Source organism: Zootoca vivipara, chromosome 8 (assembly GCF_965207765.1).
Source record: "Zootoca vivipara chromosome 8, rZooViv2.hap1.1, whole genome shotgun sequence".
NCBI lineage: Eukaryota > Metazoa > Chordata > Lepidosauria > Squamata > Lacertidae > Zootoca > Zootoca vivipara.
Genome location: NC_142591.1, coordinates 77272367 through 77291367, shown reverse-complemented (window position 1 = coordinate 77291367; position 19001 = coordinate 77272367). Strand labels below are relative to the sequence as shown.

General features: G+C 46.8%; 1 protein-coding gene across 5 annotated transcripts in view; it reads left to right on the top strand.

The window, feature by feature from the left end:
* Nucleotides 1-19001, top strand: part of ASAP1 (ArfGAP with SH3 domain, ankyrin repeat and PH domain 1) — a 140230-nt gene that overhangs the window by 39505 nt on the left and 81724 nt on the right. For 3 of the 5 annotated variants that reach the window (XM_060277616.2, XM_060277613.2, XM_088675898.1), the window contains exon 3: nucleotides 17197-17326. In XM_060277616.2, the coding sequence (XP_060133599.2) occupies nucleotides 17197-17326 (130 nt within the window). Of the gene's footprint in view, nucleotides 1-15513; nucleotides 15946-17196; nucleotides 17327-19001 lie in introns of those variants that run through there. The other 2 variants (XM_088675899.1, XM_060277615.2) reach the window with 1 other exon arrangement.

Sequence of the window (19001 nt, the reverse complement as noted above, 5' to 3'; positions counted from 1 at the left end):
GTACCTATTTATCTACTTGCACTTTGACGTGCTTTCGAACTGCTAGGTTGGCAGGAGCTGGGACCGAGCAACGGGAGCTCACCCCATGGCGGGGATTTGAACTGCCGACCTTCCGATCGGCAAGCCCTAGGCTCTGTGGTTTAACCCACAGCGCCACCCGTGTCCCATAGCCTGCCATATACACCCTAAACTAGGCTACCTGCTGAGCTCAGGTACAATGGAGGAAGGTATACCATTGCCTATAGCAAAGAAAGATTTAGCTGCCAGTCCATTTGGATTCTGAGCACGGAATGGGGAGGGGCCATCTTGCCCTTTGCCTCAGGCAGAAAAATGTATTGGGCTGGCCCTGGCTCTATCAGCTGGAAAATTATGTTGCTGGAATCTGAATTTCAAGCAGCTGTAGATGCACTGTGTGTACGCTGCCTTGAGAGCAGCTATTTCAAGAGCTGCATTTTTTAAACGTTCCATAAACAAAGAAATAAATGGGACCTCCCTGCACGCCGGCTGCTTGTCAAAATAACGGGCATTATTTAGAAGGCAAAGAAGAATCATTTGAGGTGAAGGGCAAGGAGCCTTTTACTTGTCTAGAAGCATTTTAACCCAAATGTTAAAAGTCTGTGCAAGAAGTCATTTCGCAACGTATTTCTTCGAAGTGAATGAGCGCTGATGTCAATATTTGGTTTTGGCTTTAATAGTTAGCATTGGGTTGGCTTTTGCTCAGCAAGTAAGTTGCAGGTTTGAAAAAAGCCAACATGCTGTATTAATTTACAATTTTTTACATTTTATTTGGGTCATTGCACAAGATTCAGCTCATTGGACAGGCTGGTACACAGAAAGTGAAGTGTCATATTGTTTAGGATAGAGTAGTCTTCCACATTGAACGGAACTGGCAAAGACGTCTTTGGTAACTCTCAGAGAGTGTGCCTCTCCTCTCCTGTCAGGGTTCAGCCCTGCCAAGGCCTGGAACCTGACACCTCCTTAAAGGGGGAACTGAAGAAACGCGCAAGCTCCACCAATCTCCAAATTGCCAGGGACCCCAAAGAGCAGTTGGATCTGACTATTTCTGATGCAGCCAGGACTGAGATCCTCATGCCAGCTGCCTGCTGAGCTCTCAGACCTACCCCTGGACCACAGGAGCAGAGGGTGGCCAGCCAGGCAGGAGTTTCAGGGCTGCCACTGAAGTGTCCATGATGTGGGAATGTTAAGGATTGTAGGAAAGGATACTATATATTGAATAAATATTACCCTTTCTTCACTCACACTACTGAGTGATGTAGCAGAGCAAATTCCCCTCAATATAGCTGGAAGGACAGGACAGATCGTGAAGCTGAGGCTCCAATACTTTGGCCACCTCATGAGAAGAGAAGACTCCCTGGAAAAGACCCTGATGTTGGGAAAGATTGAGGGCACTAGAAGAAGGGGACGACAGAGGACGAGATGGTTGGACAGTGTTCTCGAAGCTACGAACATGAGTTTGATCAAACTGCGGGAGGCAGTGCAAGACAGGAGTGCCTGGCGTGCTATGGTCCATGGGGTCACGAAGAGTTGGACACGACTAAACGACTAAACAACAACAACAACAAAGTTTGCAGATTCTTCTTAATCTCTTGTTGTTGTTGTTTAGTCGTTTAGTCGTGTCCGACTCTTCGTGACCCCATGGACCATAGCACGCCAGGCACTCCTGTCTTGCACTGCCTCCCGCAGTTTGGTCAAACTCATGTTCGTAGCTTCGAGAACACTGTCCAACCATCTCGTCCTCTGACGTCCCCTTCTCCTAGTGCCCTCAATCTTTCCCAACATCAGGGTCCTTTCCAAGGATTCTTCTCTTCTCATGAGGTAGCCAAAGTATTGGAGCCTCAGCTTCACGATCTGTCCTTCCAGGGAGCACTCAGGGCTGATTTCCTTAAGAATGGTTAGGTTTGATCTTCTTGCAGTCCATGGGACTCTCAAGAGTCTCCTCCAGCACCACATTTCAAAAGCATCAATTCTTCGGCGATCAGCCTTCTTTATGGTCCAGCTCTCACTTCCATACATCACTACTGGGAAAACCATAGCTTTAACTATACGGACCTTTGTCGGCAAGGTGATGTCTCTGCTTTTTAAGATGCTGTCTAGGTTTGTCATTGCTTTTCTCCCAAGAAAATCTCTTAGTTAAGTTTATTTCCTGGTGTCCCCTTTGATCCCTCTTAAAAGAATAAAGTCACAAGAGTCTTACTGAGTAAGGTAACAAAAACTTTACTCACATTTCAGTTCACGATATGATCCCTGACAGGCAGACTTTTATTAGTACAGTAGTTACATAATAAACACCTCTCTGGATCAGAGCCTGGCTGAGCGCCGGAAATGTAGGGAACCTCCAACTTTTATAGATGCTCCAAGTCTGAGATGCTTCGTTACTGAAGCAACAATCTCCAGTTTTCCTGAATGCGGGGCATGGATACCACGACTCGCAAAGGCAAAATCAACCAAGCCATCCAAATTTGCATGATTATGTGGGCTGAAGAACTGCAGTTCCCTGGGGCTGGATTTTTAAAATAAATCTTTGCTAGAAACCTATTAGTCTTGCAAATGTGGGAAGGAGAGTGGGGTGGGGTTTTTTTTTGCACAGCTCAGGTGACTGGGGGAGGAAGAAGACAAAGATGAAGAGGAAGACAAAGATGAAGAGGTTTGGTGATCCCAAACATGAAGTACCTTGTTTTTCAAGACAGATCTATGCCCAATTCTTCAACAGGGCAAACGTAGCAAAGAGCACAGCACATTCGCATGTCAAGTATTTAGCCATGCCAGATAATTTTTTAAAAATCAACCCCCTTTTCACCTTCATTTGCAAAAAAAAATAAAAAAATTTCAGGGATTAGAGGGATTATGGGAGGAAGCCACAGCGGGACTTGATCTACTTTCATGCAGAAATTCCCTTAATCTCAGGGTTGTGGGTTTGAGCCCCACGTTGGGCAAAAGATTCCTCCATTGCAGGGGGTTGGACTGGATGACCCTTGGGGTAACTTCCAACTCAACAATTCTATGATCTGCAGTTAAAGGGACTGGGCAGCAGGTAGTGGGAGAGACCTCCACCTGTCAACTCAGAGTTGACAACGCTGGGTTTTAAAAAATGAATGGCTTGGTATAAGGCAGGCTCCTTTGTTTCCCTGGAAGAGGAATATGGAGAGCAAAGCAATGAGGTCTCCAGTGTATAGCTGATTAATTGATTAATCAATTAAACACAGGAAACTGCATCACACCGAATTAGACCATTACTCCATCTAGTTTTACATTGTGAACACTTGACTGGCAGAAGCTCTCCAGGGTTTCAGGCAGAGAGAGGACATTTGCAGCCGGACCTGGAGGCCTTCTGCATTCTCCCACAGAGTTGCAGTTCTTCTTGTAGCTGATATTCATGAATCACTGGATTTTTAAGCAGAATTAAAGCCTATGCATGGAAAATGGGATAGGGGACAAATTTGGTTCACTTTGCCTATTAATCTGAACCTACCCAATTCACACTTTCTCAAACCATAGGTGCAACACAGGGGTATTTTGTTTTGTTTTTTGCAAATTCATACTTCTCCAAATTTCACAATGCAGTTCACCAACCATAATAATGTGCACAAAAATGGATATATTAGTGGAAATAACATCCAAAAATGCATTATATTAAAGGAAATTGCTTAAGGCTGGTAAAAATGAGAAATGGAGAGAAATTGAACCGGACATATTCATCCATCTCTAGAGGGAAGAAAAGTGCAATTACCCAAAACAGGTTTCATCTCGTCATGGCAACAGGGGAATGTCCTGCTGGGCTATTGATTGCTTGACCTGCATGAAATGAAATGGATGGGCCCAGCTGGGTCCAAATGAGCAAGTGAATTACAGTCCCTTCTCATCCGCCTAAGATTGACATTAATGAATATGACCACCAAGTGCTAATTTCTTCTGTCTTCTACTCTCAGAGTGGAGATGTGCAATAGGGTCAAAAGGACATTTCAAGAAGAAATGTCCCCCAAATATATCTCAATATCTCCCACAAGCTGCTTGCCTTTTTTATTTCCATTGCATATGACCAACCAAGTGCCCACTAGGAGTCTGATAGCTGCCTGGCAGGGCTATGACACATGATGGGCTGTTCTCAGCTTCGTTTCTTACAAGAGTGTAAAATTGTCCTACACAATCTTGCAACAGACCTGTCTGCTTCCCACTCCAAGCTGGTGGTGAAAACCGGAATTCACAAAGCAATTTCCTGAGTACACCAAGAATAGGAACTCTGGATGTTGTCGGACTGCAACTCCCACCAGTGTCATAGCATGGGGGCTGCAATCACCTGGGTGATGTAGACCTCGTTAGGGAGTTGAATGCAGATGCGTACTCTGTCTGTTCACCTCCGCCCCGGCCCCAGGTGCTGGCAACCCACGCTATGCCACTGTGTCTCCCATCAGCCAGCATAGCCAATGGACAAGAATGGTAGAGAGCTGTAGTCCAGCAACATCTGAACAACCACAGGTTCCCCAACACACTCTGGATGTGTTGGACCTTGGTTGAAGAGCAGGTTAGCTTTTAGTGGAGATGCACATGGAAGCCAAGGTCTATTTTGGCCCAAGGAGGGAGGGATGGCAAAAAAGTAATTAAAATAAGTAAAACAACAGAAAAACAAATCTATTAAAATATGTAGAATAAAAACAGCAGATCACTATGAAAGCTCTTTCCTTAAAAACAAACATTTCCCAGAGGCCTGTTGGAATCAAACAGTCTTCACCCACCAGTGGAAGAACAGCAAGGAGGGAGACAGTCTAGCTTCTTTAGAGAGGGAGTTCTAAAGTCTGGGGCAGCCACCAAGAAGGCCCTCTCCTGTGTCCCTACCAAGGGTACATGTGAGGGTGTTGGAACTGAGAAAAGAACCTCCCTTCAAAATCTCAGATCCCAGGCAGGTTCATATGAGAGAATATGGTCCTTCAGATAGCCTGGGTCTAGAATTTAATACATCCTCTCTCATACACAAGAAACCCTGTTAGTGGAGGTGGACACTAGCAAAATGTGTTTCTATAACACCACAGAGCAGCTTTGCTTCAAAACTCTCCCCCAGAAAGTGTTTTGAGAGTTACTACCTGAAGCGCTACCCAGGTGGCGCTGTGGTTAAACTACTGAGCCTAGGGCTTGCTGATCAGAAGGTCGGCGGTTCGAATCCCCACAACAGGGTGAGCTCCCGTTGCTCGGTCCCAGCTCCTGCCAACCTAGCAGTTCGAAAGCACGTCAAAATGCAAGTAGATAAAGAGGAACCGCTACAGCGGGAAGGTAAACGGCGTTTCCATGTGCTGCTCTGGTTTGCCAGAAGTGGCTTTGTCATGCTGGCCACATGACCTGGAAGCTGTACGCCGGCTCCCTCGGCCAATAATGCGAGATGAGCGCGCAACCCCAGAGTCGGTCACGACTGGACCTAATGGTCAGGGGTCCCTTTACCTTTACCTTTAACTGAAGCTTATGTGAGAAGGCAAATAGAGGTTTGAAAAGATAGCATCAAAGTGAGTATATTCTGTTACCACTCAACACAAAATTGATATGCAAATGCATGCATGCAGTCAAATACATTAGGTGCGCAGTGAATCATTTCTAGCCCACCTCACTCTAAGGGCAAGTTACAACAGAGAAATAAAACACGCAATGAAATCACTCCCTGTCCTAATTTTAGTTACTCTGAAATTAGCTCTGCTCATTTCAGTGGAAGCTACTCCCATGAAAGATCCTGAGAACTACGGGTTTTTGCACAGATGATAAAGAATGGAGGGGGAATCTGTGGACTCCCAACTCCCATCGGCTCCGGCCAGCACGGCCAATGCTTAGGGATGATGGGAGTTGTAGTCCAACAACATCCGGAGGGCAGTAGATTCCCCACATCTGGGCTAAAATCAGCAACAGTGACAAAGTAACCTGCGGGATCAACAGCTGAATATTGGGAAGCAGCACAGAGAAGGAGAGATCCTCAGGTGCGGCATCATAATTTGAGAATTTGGTTGGTAGAACGTTAAGGGTTTAGAGGAGAGTGGTAAAGGAGATACGGTAGATTTATTCCCCCCTGCAGGCCCTTCATTTTGGCCAGGAGCCTGATTTGGCTACCTGCCGTACACCTGATGTCCTATATGAAGTCAGGTGTAAGACAGGTAAAGACGCAACTAGAATGAAGTGCTTTTTGCAGGCACCGCTGACCTTCTGACCCGTCCTGTATACACTGCGACCATCAGCTGATTGCTGGGGCTTGCAACGTGCCACACCGAGAGCTAGGCATGTGATAAGCTGATATTCGGGCCTTCTAACTGTTCAAAAGTCAGTGGGTGGGTGCGCATGACTAGAGAGATTTCACAGACACTAAGAACACATGGTTTGAGTGACTAATCTCTGAAATATTTTGAACGTGGCCACCCATGACTTATCTGCAGTATTGCACAACTGAAATAGTTGAACCTCCTAAAGTCTTTCCCATTGGTCAACCCTATTTTCTTGATTCCTAGAAAACATTAATGAGAGCCTTTGGCTTCCCTAAACTGTCAAAGTACAAAGTTACTTAGAAAAATAATTACCGGTAGGAACTATGTTGTTTCCTAAGAACTTATGAAGACTGTTGCTAGATTTGACCAAATGCCTGTCTAGTCTAGAATCCTGGTTTTTACACCGGCCGGCAGGAGACCTATGGGATGTCTTGAAGCAGGATATGAGGTCAACAGCTCTCTTATACTGCTGTTCCCCAGCATAAGGTATTTAGTGGCCCGTCTGAAAACACTCTATGGCTGTGTATGTACTCCCATATATTCTGCAACCAGTGGTGAGCAACAAGCCTTTTCTATCCAGTCATTTCTTGTGAAACACTGGGTTTCCGCCAAACTAGCTTCAATCCAAAATGAGGAAAGGAACACCCTAGCTGTGTTTAAGTTGGTAATGTGCTCACAGCCAGTGTGCGATGTGGTTGTTGGGGAAATATAGGAGTGGACAGCTCTGCAGGTTGGGCTCGTGAAGGGACACGGGTGGCACTGTGGTCTAAACTACTGAGCCTCTTGGGGTTGCCGATCGGAAGATCGGCTGTTCAGATCCCTGCAACAGGGTGAGCTCTGTCCCAGCTCCTGCCAACCTAGCAGTTCAAAAGCACGCCAGTGCAAGTAGATAAATAGGTACCACTGTGGCGGAAAGGTAAATGGCGTTTCCATGCGCTCTGGTTTCCGTCATGGTGTTCTTTTGCACCAGAAGCAGTGCACATGACCCAGATAGCTGTCTGTGGACAATAGCCAGCTCCCTCGGCCTGAAAGCGAGTTAAGCGCTGCAACCCCATAGTCGCCTTTGGCTGGACTTTACAGTCTGGGGTCCTTTACCTTTTTCCTTTACTTCAGTTGGGCTAGTATTGCAAGTCAGAGCATCAGGAGAATTTTTCAGAAGATTTAAGTGGAATCTAGGTGGGAGGATTTTAAGCACCTTCCTGTCTCACTGGTCCCCAACAGCACAAAAGAGCTTGATGGACTTGCAATTGCATGAAACCCTTAATCTCAGGATTGTGGGTTCTAGCCCCATGGTGGGCCAAAAAGATTCCTGCATTGCAGGGGGTTGGACTAGCTGATTCTCGTGGTCCCTTGCAACTCCTCAGTTCTATGACTCTGTGACCGCCCAGTGTATTGTAGGTCTCACATGCTCTTCCAGGTATATGGGAACCAAAGATTGGCATGAACGTCAAGTGTGTTCCATGCGCAGCCTTCCTCCTGCGGCTTCATCCTGCACACTTAGCACCACCCACAGAGCTTTAGCTGAAACTCTGCTCTCCCACCTCCTGCAGTTGGCTTTTATGTCCAGTGTCAGAATCCCACCCTTCGAGAAGTCAGGGAGGTCCTAGCTTCCTTCCTATTTTCTAACTTCCATGGGGTGGATTCTGCTTGCTATCTCTCTCTCTAGCTTTCTGTCTATCTGCTTTGTATCCCACCTTCCTTGGTTCTCTTCCTCTCCATTTTGTTCGCACAACAATAACCCTGTGAAGTAGATTAGGCTGAGAGGCTGTGACCGGCTCAAGGCCACCCACTGGGCTGTGCAGGGATTTGAACCCTGGTCTCCCAGGTCCTAGCCTAGCTCTCTCCCCAATATGCCACACGGGTGCTTTAGAACTAATCACTAGAAAAACCAGTAAGAACCAGTGCCTTGTGGAAGTATTTAATGTGGATAACTAAAATGGAAGCTTCCACACACCCCTCTATTTTCTTTAAGTTGCAAAAATACCGTGGACTTTGCGCGTTGACTATTTATTGAGCTCCCTTTACAGCGGTGTGTTTCTGGCGGCGGCGGCGGCTGGCACTTACAATGCGTGGAAAACCTCTCTTCACTTATCACACTTGATTCCCTCCCTATGTTTAGGTCCATTTAAACCAATGGGGGGAATGAAATGAGATCAAAATCTTGACTGCTCTGCACAGGGAGGCCAAGAAACAATGATATATATTTGCATTCACGCAGGCACATCTAAAGCTCGCATCTGAAATACAGAATGCTGACAAAGGCTCAGCCTGCATCGTACTTAGCAGGCATTGTTGCGCTGAGTTTTTGCATCTTGGAGGAAGCTGCGGTGATAGATGCTACAGAAATCACTACTGTCCTAACTGGTTCAAAAATAAATGTGTCACTTTCTGTTTTTTTGATGGAAAGTTAATAAATGGTGTCAGCTCTACCCCACAGCACGTTTCAGAGCTTGTCCTCGTGACTGTGTCACATTTTGCATTTTAAAAGTTCAAAGGACTTGGCGTGCATTTATTTCAATAGCTCTCTTTCAGTCCTTATGATATAACCCAGCAAGGTGGGGCAGTATTATCACCACTGTATTGAAGACTGGGGGAAGATAGGGTGGGATTCTGGCTACATCCGCATCAGAGTTGGCCCTTCCGTAAGGCAGCTGCCTCAGGCGGCACATTCTGAGCGGCAGGCAGTGGCTAGAAATGTGTGCTATGTGCTCTGCCCATAAGCTAGTTCCAGAGAAGCGGACACGGAGCAATGGATTCAAACTACAAGAAAGAAGATTCCACCTGAACTTCCTGACAGTAAGAGCTGTTCGGCAGTGGAATATGCTACCAAGGAGTGTGGTGGAATCTCCTTCTTTGGAGGTCTTTAAGCAGAGGCTTGACAGGCATATGTCAAGAATGCTTTGATGGTGTTTCCTGCTTGGCAGGGGGTTGGACTGTATGGCCCTTGTGGTCTCTTCTAACTCTATGATTGATTCTATGATTCTAGTTTGCTGCACCAGGGTGCAATGGAGTACTCTGTTCCATCACAAGCATGGAAGCATGATTGAACTACCAGTCTAGCCAGATTTTGTGCACAGGATGGGGGGTGCCATATCTTGTCCTTTGCCTCAGGCAGAAAAATGGCCCGGGACACTCCTGATCAACCCTCTTAAGTACTCTGATACCACTTTAATCAGTCATGGCTTCCCCAAGAGAATCCTGGGAACTGTAGTTTGTTAAGCGTGCTGACCTCACAGACCCAGGAGACTCCATGGTTGTTAAAGTGGCATAAGAGCGCCTTAACTTTATGGTGTGGCTGCAACCTGAGATAGAATGGCTTATGACGGGATGATGGGAACTTATTTATTACATTTATAACCCACCTTTGCATCCAAGGAGCTGAAGTTGACATACGTACTTCTCCTCCTCATTTTATCCACACAACAACCTTATGATGTAGCAATCTTCTTCATGTCTACAAGGAGATGCAAGGGGCCTTCTGCATGAAACACATGTGCTCTGCCACTGAACAAGGCAAATAAGAACGTGAGCCTACGTTCTATTAAAATCCATGGAATTTCATCTTTAAGACATAGTCTCATGTGTTCCAGTGCGGGGGGATGCATGCTGTTCTCTGGATTGGGCCCTGAATGCAGGAGTGGACTTTGGGCTTTCAAGTTTCAGCAGCACCCTGCGCGAGACCAAAAGTTGGTGCCCCCCTCCCCCACCACTCACCTCCCGTTCTTCTCAATTCACCAGGTCATAGTTGTGGTGCCCTGCGGCGCCCCCTAGGCTCAGCACCCAGTGCGGCAGAATCGGTTGCACTGCCCTAAATCTGCATCTGCTCAATGCTGCCAATTAAATTACGGAGCAGAAATGTACTGGGGTTCCCTCCCTCCTTGGTTTATTCAGTCTGGAACAGGTGAGGCATACACAATTTGCACATAACAAAAGGCAATATTTAACTGGCCCGTCGAAGAAGAAAAAAGCTGAGGCCTTTAAAAGATTTACTGTGGGTGGAAGGACTGAAGGATAAAGGCACTTCTCTGCCCTATCCCATTTCCATTCTGCCACTGCGTATCTCCTAGGGTAAATCTGTGAATTGACTGTGATTAGAAGGGAATGGGCAAAAGGAGAAAGCCACTTTAGCAGGGGCAATTTATAACGTTGTAAAATGGCAGGCAGGCAAAGGGTTAAATACCCTTCCCCTCCACTGCCGCTTCTAGTTGCCTCCTCCTGGTGCTGTTTTTCCTGTTTAAAAGGGTCATGAGGCGACTGTTGCACATGCTTGCCTATATGATGTGCTCTGACCCTTAAGTTTCGTGAACAGGGAACGAAAGGCAAACCCGGGTGTTGCAGATTTATTAATTATTTCCTGCTTGTGTTATTTGTTTGCGGCATTTGTACCCCACCCTTTCACAAAAAGGATCTCAGAGCAGCTTACGAAGATGTTTTGGCTGTCCAGCCCTCCAGAAGAGCAGTCTCTCCACTGAAATATTCTCCTATCCCTGAGATCAGATCCAGGAGCATAGCTGGCGACAAATCAAGTCCTTCCTAACAGAGGGCACTTGTGACCTGGAAACCAGACCCGGTGTTATGGGTGGGAATGTTTGGATGGCCACAACACCCTATTGGAGGTCCCTCGATGCTGGGTGCAATCAGACCAATGGGGTGCCAGCAAATTTGTATTGAGGGACCTCTATTTAAGCCCATGCACATGTCCCTGAGCTTCCTCTTTTGGGCCAGTGCATCGGAACACCCCCCCACACACACACACCTCTCCCAGTATTTAGGGCTTGCACGCATGACCTTGCTATGCCGTGGTGTGTCGTCTGTCGTTGGGACAGGAGCACGGCAGGAATTCCCCCCACTTGGCTGATTGGTTGGTGCCATCTGGGTTTTGCCTGCAGCGTAGCAAATCGTCACAACTTGTAAGGTTGCGGATAGGCTCTGGTTCAGGCGATAGGCGTGGCAGAGCGGTCTGGCCATCCCTATGCGATGGGTATTCCGTTAAAGGAATCCTGGGGCTCTTGGTTGGTCTTCCCTGAGAGGGGTTGTGCCCAGAGCCAGAGTCGAGGGGGGCATCTGGCTGGTGTGGACTGGTTGGACACTGCCTTCCAATATGCTGGGTGTTTACCCAAGGCTGATCTACGGTGTGCCCTGGGTCAGCGCTGCCTGCAAGGGTGCAGGGAGCTAGTCAAACCGGAGCCTATGCAACCACTCACTTGATTGTAATCAATAAAGTTGTGGCCTAAATTCTGCCAAAAACCAAACCAAAAATTTGAGTCTTGCCTGAATTTATTTGGGGAAGGTTAAAGGGTCTACACACGCAACATCCAGGGCTGGAGAATAGGGCAGCTCTATTTGCAGTGAAGTTCTGTTCCACATGCAGCTTCCTTCCTTCTAATATAGCATTTGCGGCTGAAGACAGCAGTGTCTAGTTTCCCATGCTCTCCTCTAAGCAACGTATCATGAAACTTGCACAACATACCGTGAAACTGGCCAGGTGATGTGATATCATCACCTCGCCCTACTAGCAGCAGCCAGTGACGTGGACTGGAGTCCAGAGAAACTCGCAGTGCGGTGATGTCACTATAGAAGGTGACTTACACTAGATGCTATGTGGGATCAGTGAAATGGAGTAGAGAGGAGAGATTGTGGTTTCTGCTGCAACATGTGCTTCTCTCCCGCTACGGATGGGTGACTCTGTCGATTTTAGTTTTGCATCCCTTAATATGTGCATTGTCCTGCACACTTTAGGATATTCGTTGCAAAATTTGGAAAACGGTGAATTTTGAAGGTTTCGGATTGCATATTGTTTCAGAAAGGGCAAATTAGGGAGTTGTTGTTGTTTAGTCGTTTAGTCGTGTCCGACTCTTCGTGACCCCATGGACCACAGCATGCCAGGCACTCCTGTCTTCCACTGCCTCCTGCAGTTTGGTCAGACTCATGTCCGTAGCTTGGAGAACACTGTCCAACCATCTCGTCCTCTGTTGTCCCCTTCTCCTTGTGCCCTCAATTTTTCTCAACATCAGGGTCTTTTCCAGGGAGTCTTCACTTCTCGTGAGGTGGCCAAAGTATTGGAGCCTCAGCTTCAGGATCTGTCCTTCCAGTGAGCACTCAGGGCTGATTTCTTTCAGAATGGATAGGTTTGATCTTCTTGCAGTCCATGGGACTCTCAAGAGTCTCCTCCAGCACCATAATTCAAAAGCATCAATTCTTCAGCGACCAGCCTTCTTTATGGTCCAGCTCTCACTTCCATACATCACTACTGGGAAAACCATAGCTTTAACTATGCGGACCTTTGTAGGCAAGGTGATGTCTCTGCTTTTTAAGATGCTGTCTAGGTTTGTCATTGCTTTTCTCCCAAGAAGTGTCTTTTAATTTCGTGACTGCTGTCACCATCTGCAGTGATCATGGAACCCAAGAAAGTAAATCTCTCACTGCCTCCATTTCTTCCCCTTCTATTTGCCAGGAGGTGATGGGGCCATGATCTTAGTTTTTTTGATGTTGAGCTTCAGACCATAATATGCGCTCTCCTCTTTCACCCTCATTAAAAGGTTCCTTAATTCCTCCTCACTTTCTGCTATCAAGGTTCTGTCATCTGCATATCTGAGGTTGTTGAGATTTCTTCCGGCAATCTTAATTCCGGTTTGGGATTCATCCAGTCCAGCCTTTCGCATGATGAATTCTGCATATAAGTTAAATAAGCAGGGAGACAATATACAGCCTTGTCGTACTCCTTTCCCAATTTTGAACCACTCAGTTGTTCCATATCCAGTTCTAACTGTAGCTTCTTGTCCCACATAGAGATTTCTCAGGAGACAGATGAGGTGATCAGGCACTCCCATTTCTTTAAGAACTTGCCATAGTTTGCTGTGGTCGACACAGTCAAATGCTTTTGCGTAGTCAATGAAGCAGAAGTAGATGTTTTTTCTGGAACTCTCTAGCTTTCTCCATTATCCAGCGCATGTTTGCAATTTGGTCTCTGGTTCCTCTGCCCCTTCGAAATCCAGCTTGCACTTCTGGGAGTTCTCAGTCCACATACTGTTTAAGCCTGCCTTGTAGAATTTTACCTTTAAATGTAAACTGACTCACATTTTTCACCATCCTTTTCCATCTCCTGCCTGTTAATCAGCCTAGATCCAGTATGGGAAACCTGTGGGCTGCCTGATGTTGTTAGACTCTTGCTCCCATCAATCCCAACCAGCATGGTGTTGCTGTTGTGCAGGAACATCTGGAGGGCATGCAAGGCTGTGATGCTGGAGCCATAAATGCATGTCTTGGCACCCCATCGGGCAACCAATGGACACTTCCTTCTTTTCAAACTGGTGCAACAGCAACACTGCACCTAATGACATCCTCAGATTTTCTCAGGTTGCATTGCAAAGGCTGCGGGCGCAGTAAAAGGCTTCCCAGTCACTTCCCCTCAGCAAAGAACTACTGCAGCAGAGGCTTATCTTGGCTTGATTTTTTTTTTTACCCAGATCCTTTAAATCCTTGTTGTTCGGCTTAGTGCCTTCAGACCCCGCCCCCCAACAATAAGGGATTGGAACAAATCTGAAAAGCAAATGTGGGTCAACCTGCTTTAAAAAAAGTCTGGTGTGACAAAGGAAAAGGAAATCTCTTGGCATTTCATGAAATGCCAGTGCATTTTTTTAAAAGGGAAATTCCCTTATGCTGAATAGGCTTCCTCGCGAGAAAAGGGAAAACTTGACAGCTATGTGCCAGTGGTTGCTTTTCCTGAGATTTGACATTGGACCGATATGGCTGTTACACACACGAAAAGTGTGTACACACACACACACACACACTGGGAGTGCTGGCGTTTCTTCCCTGCTTTCTCGTTAAAAAAATAATCTAGAAAGATTAAGGAAAGGAATCAGCACATTCACAGTCAAAGACTACCTTCTTTGGTAGCAGCAGGTTTTGTGCCCCACAAAACAAGTCACAAGGAGATACTTCAAACAGTTCTGACTTCTGACCCTTACCCATGGGGGAAAAGGGGGATTCCAGGCCTTGTTTCTCCCATTTAAGTTCCTGCATATTTAAGGCATATGCATTTAAGCATGCATCTAACGTGTGGGTAGGGGTCAGGTGCATGGAGTATTTAAAATTTGTCTGCTCCCAGACAACATTGGAATTCCCTTCATGGAGATGTTAAACTGGCTCCCTTCTTGTTGTCCCTCCGCTTCTTGTCCCAAGGAGGCTTTTGGGGAAGTGGCTCCTTTTAATGAAAGGGCTGGTGCCATGCTGTTTTCGATTATTATATGTACAGTTTTAACAGTTTATCTATTTAATGGATTTATATAGCAAAAGATTTTATACACGTGCCCACTCAACCGCTCCCATGGGTGGAACTGGGACTCCCGCAGGTGCCACACATTCATAAGAACTCAACAGTTTAGTTTTAGGTAGCAGCTACACTTTGGAATTCCCTGCCTGTTGAGGTTGAGCAAGCCCCTTCACTTCACTCTTTTCAGCGCCTGCAAAAAACATCCCCATTTTAGGCAAGCCTACCCACATGCTTAGAAAGCTGGGGTCAATTTTAATCTGTTTTTTTAGTGGTTGTTGTTTTTTAAAGTGTGTTTTTAAAATACAGTTGTGAATTTTTCTCGATGTCATTACCTTATCCTTTTGTAAACAGTTTGGAGGCGATTTTTTATTTAATTTTTTTAAAAAACACCAATCAGGCGGTGTATAAATTTTATAAAATACAGAGGGAGTTTTAACTCTATCGAAGCTGCCTTTTTTCCTCTGTTTTCAGCAATTCTCATTTTTATCCGTAAGCCGCCTTGAGCCTGTCAGGGCGGAAAATCGGACTAAAGAAATAAAAAACATTATTATTATTATTATTATTATTATTATTATTATTATTATTATTATTATTATTATTATTACTATATTATATTATATTTATATTTAACTAGCTGACCCGGCCACGCGTTGCTGTGGTTCTTTAGCCTCCGCCGCAAGCAGCCTTAGCTGCGCGCGCTCACCCCAAGGAAAGGCGTGCGCGCGCGAGAGAGAGAGAGAGATTGTGTACTCCTAGGCGCGTGCGCAGGGCTACTTCCTTGTTTTCCTCACGTGACAAGCCTCCTCCTCCTCCAGAGAGAGAGAGAGAGAGAGAGAGGCGGGTGGTTGGTGGTAGGCGGAGCAAGCGCGGGAGGCGAGAGGCGGGAGAAAGGGAAGCAGCGCAAGGGGCGATTGGTCCGTTCGACCGGTGATTGAAAAGCGGGCTGCGGTGGGTCCTGTCGGGCGAGCGGCGCGTGCCTCCCCCCCCCCCCTCGCTCACACACATACACACAACCGTCAGGCGCGAGGGCGTGTGCGCGCGCACTCTCTCCCCTCCTCCGCCTCCGTCCTTCCTTCACTCCCTCTCTCTCTCGCGCGCGCGCTCCCACCCCGAGAGGAGGAGGGAGGAGGCGGCGGCTGCAGGAGCCTGCGCGAGAGCGAGCTGCGCGGAGGGAGGAGGACGCGCGTCCGGCAAGCAGGCAGTCCGGGCAGGCGGGTGGAGAGCGGCTCGGCTCCCTCCTCTCGTCTAGTCTTCCCGGGGACTTGGACCTGGACCCCCTCAGCCGCCGCCGCTGCCCTCCGCCCTCCTCGCCGCCGCTCCTCCGCCTCCCCGCGCCGACCCTTCCCTCCTCCCGCCCCCCAACTCCAGCTTGGGGAGGGGGGGCTCTCCGCCGAGAAGGGAGGGGGGCCGCCTGCGCAAGTTAGTAGCCCTCTGAGGAGAAATGGGGGGGGGCTGAGGGAGAAGGAGGAAGGGGTTTTCCTCCTTTCTTTTTATCATTAGTATATTTTTGGCGGGGAATGACCCCCCCCCTCACGCCACAACCACCCCCCACTTCACTCTTGAGGGGAAGCTTTGTGGTTGTGGGTTTTTGTGTTAGGTTCACTGAAGGCGCTTTTCTGCCCACTTGCCATCTATTTTGGGGTGTGTGGGTTTTTTGGGGGGGGGGAATAAGACCTGGGATGAGGGAACAGCCCCTTTTTTCTGAGGGAGATGTCAAGAGGATGTCTCTATCCCACCCCACCCCCTGTACCAAAAAAGAGAGAAGATATGAATAGGGACTTGGGGAGTTAAGCTTTCCTGCGTTGGGTGGTTGTTGTTTTTAATGAGGGGGAGAACTGTACCTCCCCCCCTTTTTTTGCTAGGAAAAAAAAAGATCTGGTCAGGAATTTCGCTTTCTGAAAGGCAAAAAGAAGAAGAAAGGGTGTTACAGCAGAGAAGGCTTCTCAAAAGGCGCTCTGAGGTTCCAGAAGATGCACCCTCTTATTTATTTATTTTTGAAAATAAGGGTCAATTTGTGGAATGGGCGAAACAGTTGAAGAGGATCCCTTATGAAGTGTAACAGGAGTACGCCGGTGTTTGCAGCTTGGAAGCCCACTCTTTTGGGATCTGGTGTGGAGATGGTTGGTGCTATCTAACCTTGGGATCGCCAGTCTGCACCCCTCTCTTCCCTCCTCACCCCCGAGCAGGCACTAATGTAGCCTTTAGGATAATCTTGAGGATGAGTCAACTGGATACCCTGTTTTCTTAAGTGGGAGAATCGAAGGAAGTCTTGAACCATGGAGGAAAAGAAGAGGCACCAAGGAGATGGGATCTATGAGGCAGGGTTCCCCATGGAAATGCTCTGTAAGGAACTGAGGTGGAGGGACACCCATCCTTTCTTCCTTCAAAATAAGGCATCTTCGAAAGAAGTGAGCCTAGTGATGGTGGGAGCAGAGGCAGTATGATGAAGGCATCTCCTGTCTGCCCCCCCCCTCTACAGAAGCAGGCTATGAACTCTATTCCCAAAAGGGTGCTGTGCAGTCAGAAGAGAAACTAGGTGCAGAAAGGGGGGATGCGGATTACTGACACTCCTCCCTCAGCTAAAGCTTCTTTGCCCTGTTTTGTGTTTAATGCTCAGTCTCTCCTTGTCTCTTCTTTCCTTGTCTGTGTTCATCTGTTTCTGCTGGGCAGGATCATGCCGGACCAGATCACTGTATCGGAGTTTATTGCTGAGACCACAGAGGATTACAATTCCCCAACCACATCCAGCTTTACTACCCGGCTACAGAACTGCAGGAATACTGTCACGCTGCTAGAAGAGGTAAATAAACACTCGTCACCTTTGCTTTCTGTGTATGGTTGCATGGGGAAGCCAGTTGACACGCATACTGCCCTGCTTTCTTCAAGACTATAGTGTGGATGCTCTTGGGTGATGATTGCACACAGTGCTCATGTCTATGAATTCCAAGGGTTTCGGTGTTAAATGAGGTTGAATATTGTCTCTTCTGTTTTCTTGATATCCCATGTTGCTTTCCTGATGTCAGTAGTGTTGACTGCAGCAGGGTTGTTTGATGATATGATTTATGTGGTGCAAACGGTTAGACAGAATGAATGAAGCTTGATGTGTCTTTGGCACAGATGAAGCAATAGATAATTGGTGGCAAGGACAAGCTGTAGAGGAGATCTCTTTGAAATGGGAGAATGGTGACAAACAAGATTTTGGGTTATGATGTTGAAAGGGGGGAACGCAATGCAAAACGATGCAGTGATGCCGTCTCTTGGATGGTAGAGCGGCTCTGCACAGCCTGATTCATGTCACCCATCTCAATATTAGCAGTTGCATTTTATTTTCAGTCTAAATCAGGCAACGTACCTATACAGTTCCTAATATTTTTGAATATTGTACTTGAGGTGGGATGCATTGTTGTTTAAAAATCTGACATTGAATTTTGTGTGGTGATTAAAAAGCTTGTGGAGATCACAGCAAGGTTAAATTTTGATTTTCCTATCATGGTCCACATGGCTTCTTAAACTAAGTCTTGAATTTCCAGTTACTTTATTTTTCAAAAGGTGTTGTTCATATTATAATGGTTTTGTGCATATCGTAACAGGCAAGGTATACTAGCTTTGTTGAAATTGCAGAAGCACTTTCTTTCACACATGCACAGTAAAATTGTACTGATCAAGTTTGTGCTCTGGGGGACCTAAAATGCCATTCCAAAAGATTAGTTATAATTACTTCCTTGTTGAAAGTAATCTTGTATATTAACAGCCTGAGTGCTACTAAGTAATTGGATAATAGAATTGGAGGATAAGACCAGTTGTTTGTGAATATCTTGTTTTTGAAGTGACATTGATTCAAGCTTGCAGATTTGCCACACTCTACAGTGGTACCTCGATCCGTTCCGGGATGCAGTTCGTAACCCGAATCGGTCGTAAACTGAGGTGTCCATTTTGCGTGTGCGCAAAGCGCGATTTCGTGCTTCTGCGCATGAGCGGACCGCGCGGCGGCGAAAACACTTCCGGGTTTGCGGAGTTCATAACCCGAAGCGTACATAACCCGAGGTGTTCGTAACCTGAGGTTTGACTGTATTGGTTTGTAGTTGCCCCTGCAAGAGTACTCTCAAGTAAAATTCTCCCAGTGCTGTATGTACGTAGTTAGTCAAACATTGCTGTCAGCTGTTCATGTGACTTAAGAGCACTGAGATGGGATGCTACTGCATCTGGTTGTGGAAACAATGGTGACCTCTTCTGTCTAAAGTGTTGCTGGCCCTTGGAGGAAGTCAGAAAGCTATCTATAAGCTCATATGGCAGTGCCTAGTGCTAGGCAGTTTAGGACTGTCTGCTTTCATATCAGACTGTGTGCCTATACTTCAGGCTTTCTTGTTCTTTAAAGAGTTGTTAAACATATAGACAGAAGGAAGTCAGAGCTTTGCATGCAGCCTGACAATCATTGCTGGCATCTCCCTCTGGCTTTCAGATCCAAGAAAGGGACA